The 24,824-nt window shown below is 40.4% G+C and overlaps 1 protein-coding gene across 1 annotated transcript; it reads right to left on the bottom strand.

The window, feature by feature from the left end:
* Positions 1-1,338: 1,338 nt before the first annotated feature.
* Positions 1,339-4,158, bottom strand: LOC105854809 (regenerating islet-derived protein 3-gamma). The gene is made up of 6 exons (XM_012735378.2): positions 4,092-4,158; positions 3,700-3,878; positions 3,012-3,130; positions 2,673-2,810; positions 1,915-2,041; positions 1,339-1,624 (listed from the first exon to the last, which is right to left on the bottom strand). Exons 2-6 carry the CDS (start codon positions 3,773-3,775, stop codon positions 1,557-1,559), a joined length of 528 nt encoding a protein of 175 aa, XP_012590832.2. The 5' UTR covers positions 3,776-3,878; positions 4,092-4,158; the 3' UTR covers positions 1,339-1,556.
* Between the last annotated feature and the right edge of the window lie 20,666 nt (positions 4,159-24,824).

The raw sequence follows: 24,824 nt of genomic DNA, 5'->3' as shown, positions 1-24,824 counted from the left end.
AACAGAGGATTTTTCTATTTCTCATTTCAGTTCCATAAGTTCTTATCTCTTAATGTATTTTGATGTTCTGTTGTTAGGTACATACATGTCAAGTATTATTATGGCTTCTTGGAGAATTGACCCCTTTTATCAATAATGTTCCTTTTTGTGAAATCTTCTTTGTCTAAAGGTAACATACTACTCCAGCTTTTTTATTTATTATTATTAATGTTGGCATTGTAAGTCTTCTTCTGTCCCTTTACTTTTAATGTATCTGAGTATTTACATTGAAAGTGGTTTTGTGGTGACAATATATAATAGGACCTTTTAAAAAAAATTACTCTGACAATCTTTCTTTTAACTGATGTATTTAGAACATCCAAATATAAAGTGATTGTTGATATAGCTGGAATAGTATCCACCAGGTCTGTAGCTGTTTTCTATAAGGACACTTACTCTCTGTTAAGACTCTCATGAGATCTTTTTATCTGGAAGTAGGTAAAAAGTAGTTATTGAGAATTCTCTGGGCTGATTTCAGAATGGTTTCTTTTTTCCTCTTTCTGCCAGTGCCAACAGGGGATTATTCTTGACTCTTCACTATAAGAAACTGGTGGGATTCCTGGAGGTGAATGCCATGAAAGTGTGGGGGCTTTCCTAGGACTGCAGCCTCCAGGAGTTTCTCACTCTTAATGCCAATCCACATTCAACATCCAGCAATTTCTCAAAATTACCACATAAATGTTCTTAACAGTTTATAGTACTAAAGGTCTCTGCTGTGGGTAAGGAGAAATTTAAAAAGCTCTATTTATTTGAGTGCTTCTGCAGATATCAGGGTAGCAATTTTCTCTGCTACCTTGATTTTCTAATTAGCCCAAAACAAGTTGTTGGTCCTAAGTTTGTTCAGATGTTCTTGTTTAAGATAAGAGAGTAATAGCTTCCAATGATCTTTTTTTTTAGCATTGGAAACAAAAGTTTAATTAATTTCTTACTGTACTTTACAAAAGTCACTATCAAAGATGGATTGCAAATTAAAGGAAAAAAATGCTTCACAGAAAATAATTTAAGAAGTACTATTTTAAATACCATCAGACTCCCCTAGGCTGGTTGTGTCATACCACCAAGGAGTATGTCTGGGCAGTGAGTGTGTGTGTGGGGGGGTGGGCAATGTCCTTGTCTGTCTGCAATACAAATCCCACATGAGAAGCTCCCCCACCCCATCACAAATACACTAGTAGGGATGCCCATTCAGTCATTTTCCCTTAGGTCTATGTGAAACTGGGAAGAATAAGACCCAGTTTCTCTCCAAGCTCTGCCCCTCCTCCGGAGGGAATTACTGTAAGAATGAAACACAGAAGCATGTAAGCATGAACCAACATTTTTATTATTACTCTGAGGCCTCAGGCCATGGAATACACAGAAAAGCCTGAATGAGTTTAAGGAGGAGGGAAGGTCAAAATAGAGGTGTTCATGTTTGTGGGGTACATGAAGAATATTCTCTTCCAGGGTGAGTCTTCACACTGGTCCCGTGTCCATGATGAGCTGCATACCAGTCTCAGGCGGCCAACTTCCCAGCTGGCCTAGTCCTTGAACTTGCAGACATAAGGTAACTTCTCAGTACAGTCGTACTTTTCCCACATCAGAAATCCTGGAGAGACAGAAGACATAAAAGAAATGGGGTAGGAGGAAGCTTGTGAACCTAATGAAGAGGAATCTCAGGTTCTGCCCTAGAAATTAAAGCCTCTCTCACATCTTCACCAAGGGAAGGAGACACACACACACACACACACACACACACACACACACACACAAAAGAGAGATGAAGGAGTCAAACCAATGTTGCATTTCCTAGCTCAGGAAAATTCCCTGAGGGTCAAGCTCAGGAATCGGGTGTGAGGGGTGGAAAAAACTGGGAGAGGTGGCTCCTCTGTTTCTTACCTGTACTTCTCAACAGGCTCCCACAGTGGCCGGGGGTTGCAATGGTACAAGGATCTTTCTCCCAGGCAAGGTAGTTGAGCACATCACCGCTGCTCCACTCCCATCCATCCCCATTGGGCTCAGAGCCCTGTAGAGTAGAGGAGGCAGCCAGGTGAAGGGAGTGGCTACTACAACTCTCCTCATGGATCCCCTTACTGTAACACCTGTCTCCCTCCCAGCATCAGGGAACTGGCTCTGCTCCTCCAGATGCTGCCTCAGCGCCCTCTACATTGGAAAGCTCTTCCTTAACTGCTTGCTCCTACTGGCAAATCCCAGCCAATAATCACAAGACCTCTGCAACTACTCAATGTAGTATGCTACTTCCTGAACAGTATTTGGTGGTGTGTTTGTGATTAGCCTCAGAATCTCAAAGACAATGTTTATTACATAGGGGGCAAAAACTGATTCTGTCTTTATTTAGGATTTCCTCAGAATAGTATGTACAGACTCCCTGAAACCCAGAGGACTGATTTACAAGACCTCATGTGAGAATTGTGTAAAACACTTGACAAGAGGCACATTAACTTCATCTGAAATCTAGCGAACTCCAAAGGAGTCAGCTCTTTTCTTGGCCTCAAGGACTTTCCTTTTCCCCAAACATCCCCCAGAACCTCCATTCCACTCTGTGATACTTCTTGGGCAGGTACAGGGAACAGGGAGTGGGCCTGGGTGACCATGGCCATCTGAGAGGTAGCAGAGAGGGGAGGACACAAGCGCACCAGAGTGGGGTCGTGGAGTCCAATCCAGATATTTGAGTAGCTGTTTGTAGTTCTCTTGACCAGGGAGGACACGAAGGATCCCTCAGCCCCACTGAGCACAGACACCAGGTGTCCAGAGGGCCGCTTCTGGCAGGCCAGCTGTGTGGGAAAGGGAGAGAAAGAGAGGGAGCCTGAGACCTCACAGGGGGGAGGCAGGGCAGTGGTAGCTCAGAGAAGGATTGTCTGAAAGAAAAGGAGTTTGTTCTCATTCCCAAGGAGCTCTTGAGAATAAAGACTCCTCTCCTTGAGACTTGCATGGACTTTCCCTTGTGACCTCCAGCCCCACATCTAACCACTCACATCCGCATCCATCCAAGATTTGGGTGACAGAAACAAGGCATAGCAGTGGGAGGCATAGGCCTTGGAGCCCTGGGGACAGCTGATCCGTGGTGAGGGTACTTCCTTCTGAGGGTCTTCACCTGTGGTAGAGAAGATAAAGGGGAGGGATTGTGTGAAATGAAGAGTGGGGATTAGAGTTGGGGTGACCTTGGGGCATGTCTATGAGGCTTGTCCTTTGAGAAGAAAACCACATTCCTGACTCCCTCTCATGTTTGCTCACATTTTCAGGAATTCTTGGTCTCTAAACAGCTGTAGTAAATCTGGGAGCATCTTGTCTCCTTTCTCCTTATTCAATAGTCCAACACTTCCCTCACTGTGGGATGTCTGTCTCTACACTGATTCTTCCAATCTTCGTCCCTCCGCGGTTTTTTTTTCACTGATCCTTGGCACTTTACTTCTGCAACCCACCAGCAGAAATCAGAGTGCACTGACAAATGAGAAGCCATCTCATTCCACTGTCAGTGGGCCCCTGTGGTATCTCCCACCACCCGTTAACCTGAGGGAAGGTGTGATGATGGAGGAGTTGCAGGGAGTTTCACAGTGTGGGGATGCAGTTTCCATTACCACTGGAGACACACAGGAGCCTTCCTGCCCTCCTGGGCTCTGAACACTCACAGAGAACCCAGTGCTAGAGGCAGAGAATGCTTACCTTGGACCTGGGATAGGAGCACCAGGCAGGAGAGCAGCACCCAGGCAAGGCTGGGCAGGGTTCTGGGAGGCAGCATGGTGTCTGTGGCGTGGGGAGTAGTCAGAGGGCACTGCAGGAGTGTGGTCAGAGGGAGGACTGCTGAGATGCACTGCTTCTTCTCCTTTCCTTTATCTAGTCCCCTAGGAATAAAATTGATCTTGATCCCATTGTCTCCTTCTATAGTTATGGGATGAATTTGTTCATCTCTGTACCCTCTGCCTGTGAATCCTCCCGGGGCAGCTGTGCTGAGTCTCAAAGCTCCTGTGCTCTCTGAGGAAGGGACCCTCTTGCACCTTCTCCTGTGATGTATGAGATAAAACCCCCATGGGTCTCATATCTCAGCTCCCACTTACCTGTCTTGCAGGGATCTGGGGTGGTTTGTGTGGTTCTGGAAAGTCTGGGCATTTTATAGGAGAATCTGAGGGGTGGGGCATTGAGATAAATAACAGGAATGTGTAGGAAGGGCTTGGCATTGGTTCAAGGAGATTTCCATCAAGGGGAGGAGACTCTTCCTAGCAAAGGTTGGGAATTGCCCCAGATGTTACCCTTTTCCCGTTAGCAGGTCAGCACTCTCTCCAGAAACAGGTGAAGTTTCCACTTTACCTACTTTTTCCTAGATATCTTGTTCTGAGAAATTCGCACATGCAAAGGCAGGGGTGTAAGAAAAATTCTGGTATTACTTAGTTCTGAAAATAGTATGGTGTTATACAGTTTAGAGAAATAATAGAGCTGTACATTTTTTTTTTTTTTTTTTGAGACAGAATTTTACTCTGCTACCTGGGCTGGAATGCAGTGGCATCATTGTAGGTCACAGCAACCTCAAACTACTTGGGCTCAGGGGATCCTCCTGCCTCAGCCTACTGATTAGCTGGGATTACGGGTGCACAGTATGATGCCAGGATAATTTTTCTATTTTTAGTAGAGACCAGGTCTTGCTCTATCTAGATCAGGCAGGTCTTGAACTACTGACCTCAAGCTATCCTTCCACCTCGGCCTTCCAGAGTGCTAGGATTACAGGCAAGAGCCACTGAGTGCCTCCCAGAAGCATACTCCTCAGTTCATTGTAATTCTGAGCAGGCAGTTTCATACTTCAGAGCATTCTCAGATAGTGATCTGCACTCCCATGGGGATTTTCTAGATGCTTTCAGAGTGGCTATGTACTTGTAATTTTCATAATTACACTAAAATGTTATTTGTCATTTTTACTGTGATGACATTTGCACCTATGAGGCAAAAAAAGAAATGATGGGTAGAAGTCCTGGTGACTTAGCATTAAACAACCTTTATTGTTCATGCTCATGCACTTGCAAGAAACAAAAAAGACATTTTCACTTAAAAATGTCCCTGAACTTGATGAAGCATTAAAGGTAGTTAAATTTAGTAAATCTCAACCCTTGAATACATCTAGAGTGAATATTCTTTTTTTTTGAGACAGAGTCTCGCTTTGTTGCTCAGGCTAGAGTGAGTGCCGTGGCGTCAGCCTAGCTCACAGCAACCTCAAACTCCTGGGCTCAAGCAATCCTGCTGCCTCAGCCTCCCGAGTAGCTGGGACTACAGGAATGCGCCACCACGCCCGGCTAATTTTATATATGTATATTAGTTGGCCAATTAATTTCTTTCTATTTATAGTAGAGACGGGGTCTTGCTCTTGCTCAGGCTGGTTTCGAACTCCTGACCTCGAGCAATCCGCCCGCCTCGGCCTCCCAGAGTGCTAGGATTACAGGCGTGAGCCACCGCGCCCGGCCTAGAGTGAATATTCTTTATGACTAAATAGGAAGGCTATATCCTGAAGTATAATGACTATCTTGAGGAAAAGCATTTGTAACATTAAGTTTTATAATAATTTACAGTTTTCATGAAATGTGGTTTTTACTTGAAAAAAAGACTGACAGATAAACTTTGCTTATTTTCATATGGATGTTTTGTTGACATGTTTTCAAAACTGATCAAATCAATTTTTGTTTTAATGTTTATTTTATAAATATCAATAACTCACATGAACAAAAATTACTGGGATCTTCAATAAATGTTAAGAGTGTAAAAGTATCCTTAGATAAAACAATTTGAGACTGTGATTAATATCTAGCTACTAATGTCCAGGAAATATAGGAGATGAAGACAGGTTTTATGTTAAAACGCAGGGATACCATCAGCAAAGTCTAGAAAGTAGAAAATTCTACAGAACCAATGACTCCATTTCCTCATCAAATGAATTCAAGGAAAAAAGGCAATATAAAACTCTGAATATGTGAGAGATATATCAATCAAATATAATGTGGGACCATATTTAAATTCTGATTTGAACAATCTGATGGGAATACATAATTATGATATAATTAGGTAAAAGTAGGTATTTGATCATGTTAAAGGATTATATTTTTAGGTGTGATTATGGAATTGGGATTATATTATTTAAAGCATCCTTATCATCTTAAAATACATGATACAATAGTTAGAGATAAAATATTTTATTCTGAATTCACTTCAAATTAATCTAGTGTGATAAAGGTAAAGAAAGAGGGTTATAGATGAAACAAGAGACAGCATCAGGTAATGATTTTTGATAGTTACAGACATATAATGATTCATGGTATCTTTCTTTATGGGTTGTCTAAATTTTTTCATAAAATATTGGGGAAAAAGTTTTGGAAAAAAGAAACATTGAGAAAAACAGGAAAAAGAAATTTGAAGGTTAATCTGACTTAAGAACATCTATGTTCAAAATCCTGAACAAGGGAGGGGGGCGGGTGTATACATATATAATGAGTGAGATGTGCACCATCTCGGGGATGGTCATGCTGGAGACTCAGACTTGTGGGGGGAGGGGGGAAATGGGCATTTATTGAAACCTTAAAATCTGTACCCCCATAATATGCCGAAATAAAAAATATGGAAAAAAAATAATTCATAAAAAAATCCTGAAAAAATACTAAATGAATTAAATTCACGAATGCATATAATTAATGGAGAGAAGAAGAGTTAATCTCAGAACTGTAAAGATAGTTTATTATGGGGAACCATTAATGCAATTCTCACATTCAGAAACTAAAGGAGGAAAATATATAGTCATGTTAAAAGGACAAAAATCATTAAGTGAAATTCAACACCTGTTAGTGAATGATAACAATTCTTAACAAGCAAGAGGTAGACAAGAATATCTTTAACATAATAAAGAAATCTATAGAGACTCAAAAGTAAAATCCTGAAAACATTTTCTTAAAAATTAAAAATATAAAAATAACTCTACCCTATTGATTCTTTTTAACAATGCCATACTATAGAAAGTACACTTAGAAAAAAAAAATTAAATAAGGAAAGAGAGTTAATTTAACTGTCACTATTTGCATATAATATGTTGTCTCTATAAAAAAAGAATCTCTAAGTTAATTGTTAGGATTGATGGGTGAATTTAGTAAGCAAGAAGAATATGAGATCAACATATAAACCCCAATTGAATGTTTGTATTCCAGTAACAGTTAGAAAAGGTATTTTAAAGAAAGATACTATTTATAACAGGAAGAAAAATATCAGGAGGTGTGAACTGTTTGTGGCTATCTTAATAGCTAGCTACCAGAGTTGGAACCTGGTACTTTGATAGACATGGGTCATGAGTTATGTGTCAAGGGCTTGATGTCTTTTTAATTTCCCAGTACATTCTTCTGAATCTGTGTACTACTGTTTATACACAGGAGGTGGAACTTCACTCAATTACATCCAGCAGTCCTCAAGCTCCAAATAAACTTGGATGTGTGGTGAAAGCAGGGAACAGGGTGTTCATCTTCTACTGTCTGATTCTATGGCTCTGTTTCAAAATGTTCATTTATGAATACGTTCTTTTTTTCACTTTAAAATCTTTCAGTGATTTTTCCATTATCTACCCTTATGATTACCTATTACTTCACAGCAAACTACCGCAAGTGACTTAAAACAATAACTGATTATTATTTCTCATGGTTCTCTGAGGCAACTGGGTTAATCTGCATGGCTTTCTCTTGGGGTCGCTGATGCAGCTGCAGATAATGGCTAGAGTTGGAGTCACATGAAGGATGAAATGGACTGGTCCTCAAAGATGAACACGCACGTTGCTTGGTGGTTGGTCTGGTTATTGGCTAGGAACTCAGCTGGGACTGTTAAGTAGAGCTCTAATGTAAGGCTTTCCCTGTGGCTTGAACTTCTTCCAGCACGGAGGTGTTAGGATAGTAAGATTTCTTTTACTGTTGGTGAGGACTCCAAGAGGGCAAAACCGAAGCTGCCAGTCCTTTTAGACTAGGTCATAAAATCACATGATGCCATTACCAACATATTCTATTGGTCAACCATGAGTTTGTATTTTCAGCACCTAGCGCATTAAACCCTTAATGTTGTTTATTGTGTAAATTAATATATTCATTCACAATAATTTTAGCAATTATGGCAACTGCTTTTAATTTCATAATGCTTTACAGATTGAGAAGGTCTGAATTTTAATTTTGTTTCTTTTATTAAATGTGTTATTTTGAATACATGAGTTTATCCCCCCAAACCTACATTTCTCAATTCTTCAATGATGATGTTCTACAAAGAAGGCTCTGAGATATTCTGTAATTTTCTGATTGTTAGCTGGAATGCTGGAATATTATGAATGTGGGTCAAGAAATACCCTGCAAAATGTAGCTAGTGATTCCATATTAAAATTTCACCAGTCTTTGGGAAGGCCATCTTCTTAACTTACTGTATCAGTGAGATCATTTGTGAGTGAGCTTTGGAAAAAGTAAACCACAGGCTGTCCCAAAGCTCGCCATACAAAGAAAAGATTTCGTAATGAATATTTTGTAAATAAAGGTACATTTAGCTACAATTTCCCATTTTCCCTATGTATGGTGACTTTTGGGACACCCTGTATTATAAAACCATCCTGGAAATATAGCTATTACAGAGAGTTTTCACTCTATTATCTTGTATTGGCTATTAAAAAGAACTTATTTTCAAGATGAAAGCATACACCCACTGTGATCTCCTTGCAGTGTTTGCATAAATATAATGAACTTAAAAAATCATCACATAGTATTTTAGATTAAATAACTTTATGCAAAGGGTGATCATTTTTTTAAGATCCGTGTGCTTATTCCCTATGAGGCTTTAGAAGAAAGAGCACTTTCCTTAAAGAATTTAACATTACAACTGGAATATATGTGACAAACTACCAGGGAACAATCTGATCACTAGAGACCACAGTCATTCAGAACACCTTTCAAAAATTAGTAGATCTTGAGGGTTGCAGCCTGTTTTCAATTTCTCTTTGTTCCAGGGGCTAATTTGAGTCCAGCAATTATATACACTATACATTATACAAAGACCAATTATATATATACGTTAAGATACTATAATTTAATCTAAAAAAAAAAAGCAGAATAGGAACCACAGTTCAATGCAGAATTGCTTCTATGGAGAAGAGTGCTCTGATGGTCAGTTTTTAGAAACCAATTTACTAAAAAAATAAAAGAAAAGAAAGAAAGAAATCAAGAACAGGAGGAATACAAATCAGATAATCTGAGTTCCCTTCAAGATACCTCAAGATATCTGAACTCGTGGTTTAGCTGGAGTTAAGAACCCAGAGTAAGAGGAACTTTGTTCCTTGGGTATTGCATTTCATAGCCTGAAAAGAAGAAAGGAATTTCATAGAAAATACTGCTCAAAGCACAGGGTGTAACATGCAAGGCTATTCTTTTTACACACTTCTCTTCTCCTCTTCCCTTTAGGGTTCATACCTCAATCTTACTTCCTTAAGTAAGAATGAAGACATGAACAAGGTCCTGTTGTACTTGAAGAGAAGACAAAGAATTAGGGCAGAATGGGGACACAGGCCTGAGGATTAGATAAGGAAGGTAAAGTAACCAGACATGCCAAACTAAGCTGTAGGCAGAAAAGAAATGGCATGTCTCAAACCTGGAGTTGATCCATGAAGACTGGGGAGTGTCAAGGTAGAGCAGTGAGTGTCATCAGGGGGCAGAACACTCCTAAGACAAAGTTAAGTGGGCAGTGCTCTCGGAGGATAGAGTGAAAAGTGCCAGCTCCAGCTCCAAAGAGTACTTGGAATTTAGCTCAGCCAGAGTAGGGAACCCAGGTGTGTGGGGTGGAAGGCAGAATGAGGTTGGGCTTCCCTGTAGAATTCTAGGTTGGAAATTATCTGAGAGAGTATGAATGCTTTAAGGTTATTGTGCTTTCTCTTTACTACTCATGATGTTCCCTGGGCCTTCGGATACCCATTCTCATTACACATTTGCCCCCATGCCAACTCACACAGTGGCATGGTGATTCAGGCTTTGGGCTCTCAAAGCAAACAGACCCATCTCACAGGGTTATAGTAGGAATCAAATATTAATAAAATAGTGCATGGATATCAGTAGACATGGTGCCTAGCATATGATCACACAGTAAATGATAGCTACTAATAATATTATCTTCAGTGACAGCACCGTAAGAGATGCTCAAAAATTTTCAGCAGAACGGAAATATGATCTGCAGATGGAGGTTATAGAGAAGTGACTACTCTGAGTCATTTCTGTAGCTTACCAATTAGTTACAATCATTTTGATCTATTCTTTGGGGACATCAAGCAAGCAATACTTGTCCAGCTTTTTCTACTCGCTATGTATACTTAAATGCAATAAAACCATATTTATTTTGAGAAGGTACTCAGATGTTATGAAGTCAGAAAATCACTTATTCAGAAATTCAATGCTACCAGACAATTGCCACTAAATTTTGCAGGAGCTCATCTATTAATAATTATAACTGCCATTTTTTCAGCAGTGATTTTGTGCCAGGAACTGTGCTGAGAGTGCTACATAAATTATCATATTTATGCTTACCCTCATATTTCACACAAGAGAATGAAGATTTGGACAGATTGGATAACTTGGCCACAGTTCCACAAAAGTAACAGAATGGGGGTTAAAATCCAAACACCAAATCTAATGCTTGTAATCACTGCTACTGGCTTTTGGAGGAAAGAGAACGGGGGGGGGGGGAAGATAAGAGTAGCCTTTACAATAAGGCTATTTACTTCTACATCATGAGAAAGGAAATGAATTTTTTAGTGTTCAATTTAGCATTAGCATTGGGATGAATCTGACATTTAGAAGACCTAAGCCCTGAAAGTCAGATTACTGTTATACATGGAGGGCATTGAAAACATCGGGGGAAATTCTATGACCAACAACCAAGTGTACTTATTTGCTAAGCTACATTATCCTAATGGATACTAAGGAAAAGAATGTGCTCCGTGGAGTTATCAGATTCTCTTACTCAAAGTACAATACCATCAATTATTTATTTCTAGAAAAAGACTTATATTTCTCCTGTTGTTTTTATAAGTTATTCAGGTGCCACGAGCTCCCACTTCCATTTAATTGAGACTATTGTCTAGAGTGTCAATACTGTTCATTAGTTCTTTTTATCTTCAAAACCACCTTGTATGTTAGGCAGAGTAGGTGTTAATTAACTCCACATTATAAGGGAGAAATTTAGGGTCAGAGAGGGAGCCTGACTTGGTTTATGTCACACTGCACATTAGTGCCCACATTAGGATAAGAACTGAATTCCACCCCTGAATTCTTCCTTCTTGATACTAGACACACTATTTCATTTTGATTCACATTCTTTGGGCATGCAGCAACAATTAATTAAATCCGAAAGACCCAATTAACTGCTCTCTGACTTGGTAGGTTTTTGAAATGTTTCCCTCCAGTCAATGGATTCATTAATTTTAAAACATCTTATTTGCTTTCTGCTAATGGAATTTTCACCAGGTGATTGGTTAGTTACCTTTCCAAGCCTCATGTGGAGTTTAAATGTCATTTTGTACAAAGATATTTACTGCATGGTATATTGATCTAATTAGTTTTTGAGAGCAAATAGAAATTACTTTAAGTTATTCTTGTCTGCAGTTGGGCCATAAGCCTTGATAATGTTCTTGGAATTTCTTGAGCATGTGTAGTTGCCCACATGTGTCAATGTTGGTGTACGTGTGTATGAACATGGGTTCACAATGGTGGTTTTGCTTTGTGAAAATTAACACACATGTTTCGTGATTTTTAGATGGTATCTTTTTCCACAGTTGTTCCAGTTCTAAGTAATAGAAAAGCTTGATTTTAGTAAGTGGAGAGGTAAGAAAATCTGCATGCCAAAGGGCACAGAGCAAACTCATTGTGAGGAACACAGCTTTTCAAATCCATGACAGTAATTCCAAGGAACGGGTACAAGCCAGAGTCCATAGATACAGCTTTCTTTAACCAAAGGGATGGGTTGAGGATAAATGTCAAGGGAACTGCAGTGATGCTCAGGAATTGGGGTTGAGTTTACAGCAATCTTGGGTAAAGGTGTTGTCAGAGTTCTAAAGAGAAGATTTTCAAAACTGGACTATGTTCCCCTGAAAAACTCAAGTACAAATTATGAAACTGAGGCTGAAACTCAGGCAAACTGAATTGGAAAACAGTCTGGGTAAGAATAATTTGTCTCAAGGATAAGAAACCTGAAAATTGACCCCAACTAAGAAATTGACCTTTTCTAGTTCAGAGGTATGATAGAAGAATCTAGTGAGACCAAAGATAAAAAATACTTTGAGAGTACTATGATGTAACCAAGAACAAGCATTTGGATAATATTAACATCATTTTTTTCAAAGTGCCTACATCTCAAGTTTCATTGTATTCTTATGAGGTTACATGGGCTTGGATTTTTATACCTTTTTAGTATATATATAAATACATTTTTCAAACAACTCATGACTTACTCAAAGTCAGCAGGAGAACTAAAATTGGCTTCTAACTCCTTCAAAAGAATTTTTTTCTATATAAAATTTTAAGTGGAGTTTATGGTGGTGAACATTCATATTTCCCAATATGTGAAAGACATGGATAGTTCAGTTTGCTCTATTCTACGAAGTGGCAATAGCAGCAGGAACTTGAGTCCTAGGACATTTGCTCCCTCCTATGGCTTAGCACATGTGGTTTGAGGAAAGTCAAGAATTTGACCTTCTATCCCAACTGGCACATAAATGCAGGTATTTAACCTGCAGAGTGTGTGCATGATTCAGTAAATCTTTTTCCTCTGTGGAGGATGTGATTCAAGGTTCAGTACTACTAATGGGGACAGAGGGGTGGCCAGGGTTATTGCTTTCAAATAGAGAAGGCAGCAGGAAAAGCTCCAAGTGTTTGAATTATTTACCAGAACATGCTTATCTTGGTGTTCTTGGCTTAAGCTCAAAGCTAAAGTAGATATTCTCAAATCAGTGATTATAACCATTAATCACCTCTCTCCCAAACATAAGCAGTATCTTGGTGATTGTCTAAAATGGGTTTTAATTTTCTCACCGAGGAATGGTTGGTAGTAAACAAATTAGCTTTGTCTCTCTGGTTGTATACTTTATATATACTTTAAATAAAGTGCTAAAGCCCTTTCTTTCACTTTGTGAAATCAGGAATGCAGCAAGCAGAACAGCCATGGGGCTGCTGTTTAAGGGCGTCTTCATAAACATTTCCTGCCAGCAAGTGATGGCTGTAGACATGTTGTTGGTTTCTTGGGGAGAATCCTGAACCATGCCAAGAGCAGAGTTTTGAAGAAGAGTAAATGTCTGGGCTTTTAGGTGAGAAATGGGCTTAAATAGTAGCTCTGATAGTTTCTGATTACATGAGACAAGGCAAGTACTTAATTTCTTTGCATCTGTTTCATTTGTGATAAAACAGAACATTTCAAGTTCTTCTGAGAATCAAAGACAAATGTTGACCTTCCTGGCACAGCTTGAGGGGAATGAGGCTGGAACAGGCCCGCTAAGATCCATTCGTTCCAAAGTTCACATTCTAGCTCACTCTCCTACTGACTGTATGTCTGAGTTCTGCTCATGTCGTCTCAACCTTAGTTTGTAAATTTTTTTTCCTCCATAAAATGGTGACAATCATATTGAACATCCAGGAGTTTTGGGGGGACGAGCGAATATTTGCTCCTACCTAACATCTTCTGAATCATCCCCTGTGTCCAACTGTCTACACCCACTTTTCTTTCCCATACCCCTTTTGCCTACAGTTATAAAGTACTTGGGCTGCACCATCGAGGCCATGGTCATCTATTATATCTCACTGTCTTGTCTAATCTTCTCCAGATGGAATCAGTGCCCAGGATTTATGGTTTTTTTAAATTTATTGCCCTTGAACTATAGAACTCTCTTTTATTTGTTTGGGGTAAAAACCAGGTAATCTTTCCAACTAAATGCAAATGAGAAAAACCTAGAAAAATATAAAGATCTTTGTGGAGACATAATTTTTAAAGCAAGAATTGTTTTAAAGTGTGCTCATTTATTGTACTATGACAACCTACACACCTGGGGAAATTTTTCTTTTTTCCTTTGTGTGTGTGTGTGTGTGCATGCATTTGGTTATTTAGATATTTTTGAAGGGAATTGTTTTCCATGGACAAAGTTGGCTACTCAAAATGTTGACATGACAGTAGATATCTGGAAACCACTCAACATTTATTTAACTACTATATGAGTAGGTCATCATATTCAAACTACATTTGATTGATTATATATGGAACATTGGGGGGCGTTTGGGGTACATATAATCTGAATTTCTCTAACTGTTGCTTCTTATGAGGTCACATTAGGAATAAATATTTGAATTTCACTGACTTTTGACTACCCTTGCTAATGAAGGTCTTCTGAAAACTCTCCTTTCTTGCCATCTCAAGAATTTCTGCAGATTTACAGGATTATTTGAGATGGGTTTGTGGGCAAGTCTTCTGTTGTTGTATTTCCACTTCCCAGTAGGGTCTCCACTGAAGTCTCCCACAAGGCACCACCACTGATGTGTCATGTGCACAAGGTCACTGTCACCACAGTTGCTCATGGAAGAGCCCTTATGGCTGGATGTGGACTAAAAAAGTACATGTGGAGTGGAGGAGGGAAAGATGGATCTCCCCACTTCATGTCACATCCAGTGAGAGGATTCCTAAACAAGTGCCAAGGTCTCTTACTGCTTTGGCATCCCTTGTGCCTGAGTCCCATTGTTTCCGTGCATTTTTCTTGAAACAATTGTTTCCATTTATGTTAGACATGGTCTCTCTCTTACCCGGATGCGAAGACACGGATGTCAATGATGGAGCTAGGGCAGGTTCTGTGTTATAGTCACCACACTGTACTCATTGTCATTCCTCTTCTCTCCTGGCCCAGGCTTTATAACAGAGTCAGCCTTTTCTGCTTGATCTTCTTTTCTTGGTGCATTATCTCCTAAAAGACTCCCCAGCCTCCTAGAAATAGTATTTCACCCCCCGCCCCCATTTACTACATTTGCTGTCTTATTTTCTTTACAGTACTTATCATGGTCTAAGATTACCTTTATTTGCTCATTTGCTAGCTTGTCTATTGCCCGACCCCCACTTGAGTGTGAGTTCATTGAGACATGTCTGAATTCAAGACACAGTCTCAGTTTAGGCTCATTCTGATGCTTGGGGGATATCCAAGAACCCAGGATAAATTTCTGTGCTCACCTTGGTAAAGAAGTGACATGAATAGAAAGTAAAATGCAAAGAAAGACACAAGAGATGGGGAGACCAGTTAGGGTGTGAAAATATTATACAGAGAAGAAAAAAGGTATACCCAGACCACGAGCACAATAGTGTTAGTGATACTTACAACACATTTCATCAGTTCATCTTTTTATTGGTTCTTTACAGTGTGGAACAAAGGAGAGCTAGAATCGAATGGATGTTAGTAATTCAAATTTACATGTGAGGAAACTGAGTCTCAGGGAGGAGACATGACCTAAGTACAAACATTTGATGAGATATAAAGCCTGGCAAGAACCCAAGAAATAGTAATAGGTGCACCTGAAGTACAATTTTGATTATGGGAAGTAGAGATTATTTTGATTTGGGATATTTAAATTTAAGAATTTCAAGAAGAAATGTAAAACTGAGGGAACAAGGTCAGGTTTAGCATTTCCCGGTGGAGTCATTTATTTGAGATGATCCCTGAATCCATTTGGTGTGGGGTGACTAAAGAAGAAAACTAAATGAGAGCAGTGAAATGGCCAGTCTTCCCATCAGGCAGAAGGTGTGGAAGACAGTCATTTAGGCACTGGCAGTGTTTATATCCCTCTTTTTTCACATTGATCTTCTGTTGTTCATAATTCAGCTTGTTCATGTTTCCCCAAGTACATCAAGACTCTTCAAGGGTGGGGACTGTGTCTTTGTCTTTTTAATGTGCCCCAGTGCCCTGCACAGGGCTGCATGTGGAGGACTTCAGTGTGAAAGGGAAGTAGACATTGGATAATTCCTTGGTCCCCGGAGATTTTCTCTAGATCAAACTGTCTGTGACATGTAAAATAATGTAAATAAGTATAAAGGCTATGTGATTTATTGCTCCTGCCATGTTGCAAAGACAATCTCTGATTATTAAAGAAAAAATGAGAAAACAATGGATGTTACCCTGTAGCAAAAATGTAGAAATACAATGATAACCTGTGAAGGTAGACTATTAAACTCTTTTCTAATAGCAAAGGAGGTGGGAAAACAATCCCAGCTCCCTCTCACTGCTTATCAGTGTGTGTTCAGCTTCAGGCTGCACTTGCTTTGCACATTTATTGACCTTTGAAATTACATTCAACACCTAAATAATTCCTGGCACACAGCTATGTTGATTGAGTTCCATTATCAGGACTGCTAGTTTATCAGCTTGAGTAACTGCATTTATCTTTGGCCTTTGAGATTCAATTATCCTGGAACCTAGGGAAGGCACACCTCAGCAGAAGTGGAGGTGGTCATCTCCACAGCTGTAGCCAGTTAAGACTGGGGACTGGGCAGGGGCCACCAATGTGGAGGAAGTTCTAAAGGGGTTCTTCCCTCTGCAGACTCTTATATGGGGTTGTAATAGTCTGAACTTCACCCAAATCAATTCTGCCTAAAGCCTAAATACCTCTAGTGATGAGGAACTCGCTCACCTGAGCCAGGTGTTTTGATCCCCAACCCCAGGCTTTTTGCTGCCCCACACTCTGAGCTCACCCATTACAGCAGGAAAGGGCATCATAGGTTCTAGCCAGGGATGAAGGACATACAAGGATGACTTTTGGGATGGGATGGCAACAACCTAATCTTATATTCATCACTGTTGATGCAAGGAGAATGTGGCAGGTGTTATGGGGAATGAAAGCAAAGTGTATCTCTGCTTAGAGACTGGAACAGCGAAATGAAAGATGTGAGTAATTAATCTCTGCTGAGCTGGAGAAGGGGAGGAGGCTTTGAGGCAGAATAACAAGGAGGTCAGCTCAGTTAATTTATTTCCCCTGAAAAAGAAAGGTGGGTTTTTTTTCTTTTATAACAGAGCTTTCTTTACTAATGCTTTTTGTTTCATTGCCTCACAGCGCCATTTACCAGGCATGAAGAACTCCTCTGAGCCCCCAAAAGAATAAGATTTCCTAAACCTTCTATCTGTCTCTGCTGTTCTGACTTAAAAATTTAAAAAATTGCTTTAAGGGCAATGTAAAGTTTTAGAGAAAAGAAGCTTTAAGTTGCAGTTCTCCTGTCTGAGACCTAATTCCAATGTTTTATCAGAAGAGATGATGTTGTCCTTGTCCTTGGATTTTTATATAGAGGCCAGGTTTTGTAGTTAGCGGACTCAGGATCCATTTTTGCTGTTACCTGTGTGGTCATGAGAAGATTGTTAGACTTCTGGTGTTTTTTTGTTTTTTTTTTTGTAAGATGGGGTAATTTTCAATCCCTTCCATATCAAATGACTATATAAAAGTGTATTGGTGATGTACAAATCTCTATATTAGTACTGTCTGATAGAAATGTAATGCAAACAACATATATAATGTTATATTTTTAGTTACAACATAACAAAGTAAAAAGGAACTGATAAAATTAATTTTAATTATGTATTTTATTTAGGCCGATATATCCAAAATATCATTTCAACATGTAATCAATATATTAATAAAAATTATTATTATTATAATTTGAGATGGTGTCTTACTCTGTCACCCTGAGTAGAATGCAGTGGCATCATCATAGCTCACTGCACCTCAAACTCCTGAGCTCATGTGATCCTCCTGCTTCAGCCTCCCAAGTAACTGGGATTATAGGTGTGAACCACCGCACATGGCTAATTTTTATATTTTTATTTTTCGTAGAGATGGGGTCTTAACGCTTACTCAGGCTGGTTCTGAATTCTTCCCCTAACCTTTCTATATAATTTCCCCTCCCCCCATTTACTGCATTTGCTGTCTTATTTTCTTTACAGCACTCATCATGGTCTGAGATTACCTTTATTTCCTCATTTGCTAGCTTGTGTATTGCCCGACCCCCACTAGAGTGTGAGTTCCAAGGGCACAGGGGCCTGGTCTAGTTGAGTGTTGTGTCATCAGACTGGACTGCTGTGCCTTGAATCTGCTGACACTCAATAAATATATTTTTTTTTTTTTTTTTTTTTTTTTTTTTTTTTTTTGAGACAGAGTCTCGCTTTCTTGCCTAGGCTAGAGTGAGTGCCGTGGCGTCAGCCTAGCTCACAGCAACCTCAAACTCCTGGGCTCAAGTGATCCTCCTGCCTCAGCCTCCCGAGTAGCTGGGACTACAGGCACAAGCCACCATGCCCGGCTGATTTTTATATATATATATTAGTTGGCCAATTAATTTCTTTCTATTTTTATGGTAGAGACGGGGTCTCGCTCAGGTTGGTTTTGAACTCCTGACCTTGAGCAATCCGCCCGCCTCGGCCTCCCAGAGTGCTAGGATTACAGGCGTGAGCCACCGCGCCCGGCCCTCAATAAATATATTTTTTAAAAAGAAAGCATTCATCTGGGAAATAATCAACGAGTAATTAATATTAATAACACATTTCCTGGCATGAGTGAGCAGCCGCAGTGGGGCCACTCAGATCAGAAGAGGAGGTGTCAAAGCGAGGGGAGAACATCCTGGGACAATTCCTGGCAGGAAGAACCTAATAAATAAAGAGTGTGTGGCAATTCTTCCTTATCACTTTCAACCATAGAATCACTCCCATTCCCAGATCCTGGAAGGAGAGAAGGAAAGCAGCCCACAGTATAAAATGTGAATTCAATGGTCTGCTAGTAGCTCTTTCCAGGCAGGGCAGGACAGGATAGGACAGCTGGCTTCCACATGGAGGGGAATGGTTTTCCTTTCAGATCGCTGCTATTTGCCTTTGCTTCTTTGCTTCAGGTGCACACATGAAGACACAGGGTCTCTCTGACTGCCAGGTTGGAAGCTTGTTGATGGACCACTGACAGGGAAACAAAGGAAAATTGCCTGATGTAATACAGAAGTGATGGCCAAACTCAGGACAGATCACGAGAGGAAATGCCATCCGTGTACACTGCCAGCTGAGTTGCCCTCAGAGGAGCAAAGTGTTGTGATAAAGGGGCCATCCATGGCTAGATAGAGTGGAATGTTGCTTACATGCAGGGGCCTGTAGGGGTCCCAACCACGAAGGATTTCCTCACACAGTGTCTTTCCAGCACAGGGATATCCAAAGGTCCTTTCAAAGCTGGCATGTCCAAAACATATTAATCCTACCCACTTCAGTGCATTAAAACCTGCCCCTCCCCAGTCTTCCTCATTTTCATAATCAGCATCACCACCCATCGACGTGCCTAGGACAAAACCCGGGAGGCCCCCTTGATGCCTTTTTTTCCCATCATAGTTAATCCACCTCCCACATGGATCCAAAATTAGCCTACTGCTCTCCATCTCCAACCCCATCAACCTGATCCAGGTCAACATCGCCTTGAACCTGGATGGTAACAACCTTTCCAGTCTGGCTTTTATTCCTACTCCCTATGTTCTTTATAAAGAAGCTAAGATAACCTTGGAAAGAATTGAATCCTATTAGCCCACTCTGGCTGCCTTTTTTCTATAGCTTCTGGTTGTACTTGGGAAAAGCAAACAAACAAATAAACAAATTGCCTGCCTGATTTAGTTTGCTCCTACCTGAGGCTTCAACCTAACCTCACACCTCCTTGCGCCAGGTCATCTACTAGTTCTGGATCCTGCAGAAGCCAAGTTTGCTCTCCTCACTGGGCTTTGCCACTTACTAATCCCACGAGCTGGCATACTCTTCCCCTTGCTCTTTGCATGACTTGTTGCTTCTTTGCCTTCAGGTCTGCATTTAAATGTGGCTTACTCAATGAAGTCTGCTTGGATTTTCTTTTGTTGGCACAGAGTTTTTGTCCCCACCCAGTTACTCTCTCTTGTATTACTCTATTTCTTTATATTAATATTAAAACCGTTGTTTAAAAAGATGAAGTGACACAAGTGACAACACACGCAGGCTGGCATTCGAAGGCAAAGTGCCAGCAGGTTCATAGGTCCTTTGTTCTCTCAGCCTCTATGGATATCCCCTGCTCATGTCCCCTTTTATGGAATATTCCCATGTTATTTTTTCTTTTTATGAAGTGGACATGCGAGTGACTTTATATTGTGAGACACACCATTTGGGCTTGGGCACCAGGCATTCTGAGCTGAGGTGGGGGCTCCTTAGGTGGCAGTAGGAAACTCCAGCTGTCCAGAAGTTCCCTGTCCCATGGAATTTTCAGCAGTGTTAGGACAGAGAAATCCCTCCCTCAGTTAATTCCTTATCAGGATATCAGGAATGAGCTTCTGAGGTTATCTGTTGAAAACATTTGTTTAGCTCTCATGATACTTAATTATCTTGTCTATTTATGTTTATCTAGTCATTGTCAATCTCTCCTACTAGAATGTAAGCTCCATTAGGGTAGTACCCCTGACCATTTTGTTCACTTCTGTATAGTTAGCCCATTTCCTGGAACATAGTAGGCCCTTAAGAAATATTTGTTAAGTGAATTAAGCTGAATAATATTGCGTTTGAAACGCTGACATAGAATGTCTTATAAACAGGGCTAATATTAGTGGGAATTTAAATCAATGTATTTGCATTCCTGATATTCCTTTGATACAGCTGTCTACTCAGGTCAGCCGATAGAATCCCCTGGTCTAGAACCAGGGAGATCACTCCTCTACTTTGATACTCAAAGTCTATGTCAAGTCAATCCTCCAAAAGTCAGATATTTGTGGAAAGAAAAAAGGATTTTCTAAATTTACTATTTTAAGAGCAAAGCTTTGTGATATTAAGGATGAGTTTTACTCTAAGACATAGCTTAGGGAGATACAAGATATAATGTCAGAGAAGATTCTCAAAAACTGAAAAAGGGAGCTAAATATTCAAGCGAGGACTAAGTTATTAGGATTTCTGATCCCTGAGAAGAAATTCAGCATCCCATTCTCCTAGGTCTTAGGCTGGGCTGCATTTAGGGTTAAGATGATAAAAATCACTGATGTAAAACCAAGAAGATGAGAGGTAATATGAGATCATCTAACATGGTGTTTCTTTCCTACCATACTGCATGGAACAGGAGCAGTCACATATTCACTTAAAAGGGAGGTGTCCAGGTGGATGAACCACACGTGGTCCTCCCGATGCCCTCAGCCTGTGGTAGCAACTGATTCAGGTGCTCCTCTATGTGGTTTTGGAAGAATCAGAATATGCAAGAGGCCTGGGGGACTGGAGGAGGCCTAAGGTTGGGATCAGGATGCTGTAGCATGTAGCAAGCTGGTGACTAGAGATAAATGGCAAATCCAGAACATGTTCCCCAGCATGGGGCCAAGATAAGCCCAGAGAGACTGAGCAGGGACAGCCACACCTCCTCAGTCACCAGAACTCTCAATGTCCAGAAAAGGTGGCCAGGGAAGATCAGGGAAGTGTATGGATAAGAAGCCCTTCCTCGACAGACATGGAGCTGCTCAGCCCTTGCCTATACTCAGAGAGTACCATGAGAAAGTAGTCAAAGAGTGACTTCTTGAGACAATGGAAAGAACTGTGACTTGTACGAAGAGGGAAATTAGCTTGATGTTGCAGTAGACTCCCCCACCAGGCACACACTACCAGCCTACCACAGCGGTCATGAAACAGAAAGACTCACAAACTGAATCACACTCTTTATTACATTGAATGCAACACACTGAGGAAAGAGGGTGGACATTGGGTAAGTTAACACATCCAAGTGACTTCAGAGAAGCTGCAGGTAGGATAGAAAGATCACAAGACCTGAGTCCTAGTATCCATGATGTCATACGTCCTGCTTCTCACTACAGCATTGGACTTCCCCACTGATGATGTGGTTATTATGAGCAACAGAGGTGAAGTTCAAGAGAGAGGCCCACTGGTAGAAGGCACCCTGGGCCAATAACACGCAATAGCTCTATGGAAAAGATTCAGGGACAAGAACACCTGGTCAACAGCTGCAGCTTGTCAATTAGCCAGATGAATAGCTGACTAATTTCTGTTTTATTTGTGCTTCTCAGGCAGAGGACACATGGAGCCAGAATGGGGATCTCCATTGGGCAGCCAAATTAAGGCTTCTTGTGTATTAAGTGTTCATATATATTTACTGCCCTATATACTTAGTACCTCATAAGTATTCTGAATATTTAGTGTCCAACAAATATTTAGTAACCAGGTGCCTCATGACTGTTAGGTATTTTTGGCTCCTTCCATCTCTTCCTATCTATGTTTAGCACACACGTGTTCTACAAACTAACCTTGTATCTATACATAGCGTAACTTGCCATCATTGGGAATGAGAGGTCAAATGCAAGATGAGAACGTTTATAGACAAAGAAAGCTACATGATTTTCTACTACTTCTGAACTGTAGTTCATAGACCAGCAATAGAGCACTTTGCAGAGCAGAAAGGTGTTCAGTAATTTGACTAGTGTTTTCTCCACAGCCTCCTTTCCTGCCCCCTTACCTTCCCTGAGATCACTTGTGTCTCCTCACTCAGGCCTCCATGTTCACTGAGTCTATTGTATCTGCCTCGTTGAAATCCTACCCCTTCCCCCAACATGGCCCTGGCCCCTAACGTGACTGTCAATCCCACCCAGCTCTAGGCACTAGAAAGTTCTAGCTTTGCTTCTGACTGTAGAAGGAAACATTCTCCCCTGCAGTTGGAGGGTGGACTGAGGCTCTTTGATTTCACACTCACAGGAAGTCCTCCCACCCCAACCCCCGCCCCACTACCCCAAGCTGCTTGCTCATTGGGCTGTCTCCTGGAATGGAGAAACAAAAGCATTCTCTGAAGGTAAAATATGAGGAGGCCAGAGCTTTTTTTTGCTACTGTCCTGGAGGTGATGAGCCAGGATCTGCTGAGAGTCTGCCTATTCTGAAAGGAGCTCAAGCTAGATTCCTGCAAGAAGGCAGCAGTGCCAGGCATGGGGAGAAGTGACATAAAAAGCAGAGAACAAGAGCCTTGAGGCTTCACTGTCAAGTATTATCTACACAATTGGGCTAAAGGCCAGTCTGAAGTATCTGTGAATGGGAGTGTGATCTTATTAAATTGCAGGTAAGCTCACTTCTTCTCTTCAGGGCACTTCACTGACTCCTTGTCTAAGTGATGAAGTCCAGATCCCATATGCAAACATTGCTGGTCTTCTAGAATCTGACCTCACCCTGACTTTGAAGCACAATCCCTGGCACAGCCTTTTCAACAGCCCCATGGGGCTACAGGCCCTTCCCAAATACCCAGAAAGAGTTGACACTTCTGAGATTTTGGTCATGCTATTCTTTCTGCCTAGAATGTCCATACCCCTTTCTGCCTGAAACATTCTCTGCTCTCTACCACTGCATGCTAGAGCCAGTATCATAACTCTTAGCATAGTTTGCATAGTAGTAAGTTGGAAAGTCTCTCTCTGTCTAATGTAAACCATCTCTGAAGGCAGGAACCATATCTTAACTCATCTCCAAATCTCCAGAACTACATCTAGTTTCCTAAACATAGTAATTAAATTAATTAATTCAATTAATTCATTAATTCATACAGAGCTGTTAATGCAAGAGTTCCCATCCTATGCCCTGGCAAGGGCTCTTATATCCCAAGACACATTCCTCACTGATGAATGCTGATTTAGTAGGCTTGAACTGCTGACCCATTTGGCTTCCCTGAGTGGAAAGTAAAAAGGCTTAACTCCTGACAGTTCCTTGGCTGCTGATGTAGTAATAGAATATTTTGTCAAAGTCCAAGAAATTGCATTGCACTCAACCGTGGTGGGCGATATGCACAATTAAGGATGTTTATAATTAGTATTTGTGAACACAACTTGAGATTAAATGGTTTTTAAGAGGAGCTCATGAGGTTTGAGGACATCAATTGGTTTCCCTTTATTCTGGCTAATACTCTTTGTTTTGTGCTGGAAATCAATTAAGCATGAGGAGCAAAGTGGGAAAGTCATACATTTTTTACAATGTGTTTCCTTTAATGAAGACAAAGCAAGAACAGAAGAGAACAAGGCAAAGCTCATCGGATTCATGACTTGGTTGTTATTGTGAAGAGAGGAATACTTACTGGTTATTAAATGGACAATAGTTTTGTTTTTTTTTTCTTAATTTAAGGACAAGAAAAATACTGCCTCAGTACGATGACAAATGACATTTTCAAAATGTAAAATAGGGAATTTTCCATTGACAGCTTTTTCTGGAAAACTCAATGCTAAAAAAGCTTTTATTCATGTTGGAAAAACTTTAATGATACGGAAGTTCAAAGTACAATGTGGAGGGATCATGTTAACCAGGAGGAAGGATTTGCAATTTTGTTATTTATTCTAGGATCCTGACACAGTTGCCTGCCTCTATCCCTAGGAAAAATGCTTCCACAAAAGGTGCATCTTCTAGCCCTACCTGATTGTCAGCTATGAGCTCTGCATCCTTGCCAGTAGGTTTTATCAGATGTTGAGTAGCAAATGCTTCTATAAAGGTCTACCTTTATAATTAACATCTTAATGTGAATTTCCAAAATTGAAGCCCATCTGGAATGGTTAATAGTTGATAAGAAGTCAGCGAGGGTTAAAGCATAGGTTTTGATTAATTGTCTATCACATGTTTATGTAGTGAGTAGGTAAGTCTATGTGTGTGTGTGTGTGTGTGTGTGTGTGTGTGTGTGTGTGTGTGTATGTATTTGGGTTTCATGCTGGCTTAGCCCTTTCTTATATAAATGCTGTTTTACAAGAGATAATATAGCATATTGTTT

The sequence above is a fragment of the Microcebus murinus genome, chromosome 3 (genome assembly GCF_040939455.1).
Source record: "Microcebus murinus isolate Inina chromosome 3, M.murinus_Inina_mat1.0, whole genome shotgun sequence".
Classification (NCBI taxonomy): domain Eukaryota; kingdom Metazoa; phylum Chordata; class Mammalia; order Primates; family Cheirogaleidae; genus Microcebus; species Microcebus murinus.
Note: the sequence above shows the minus strand (reverse complement) of the source record. Positions and strands in the feature narration are given on the sequence as shown.

What these genes read in the sequence shown, in the direction of transcription:
- LOC105854809 (XM_012735378.2), bottom strand. Translation starts at nt 3,775, where the DNA reads ATGCTGCCTCCCAGAACCCTGCCCAGCCTTGCCTGGGTGCTGCTCTCC. An exon ending in AATCTTGGATGGATGCGGAT is followed by an intron (nt 2,811 to 3,011) that starts GTGAGTGGTTAG and finishes TTTCCCACACAG; the next exon opens with CTGGCCTGCCAGAAGCGGCC. An exon ending in GACTCCACGACCCCACTCTG is followed by an intron (nt 2,042 to 2,672) that starts GTGCGCTTGTGT and finishes TCTACTCTACAG; the next exon opens with GGCTCTGAGCCCAATGGGGA.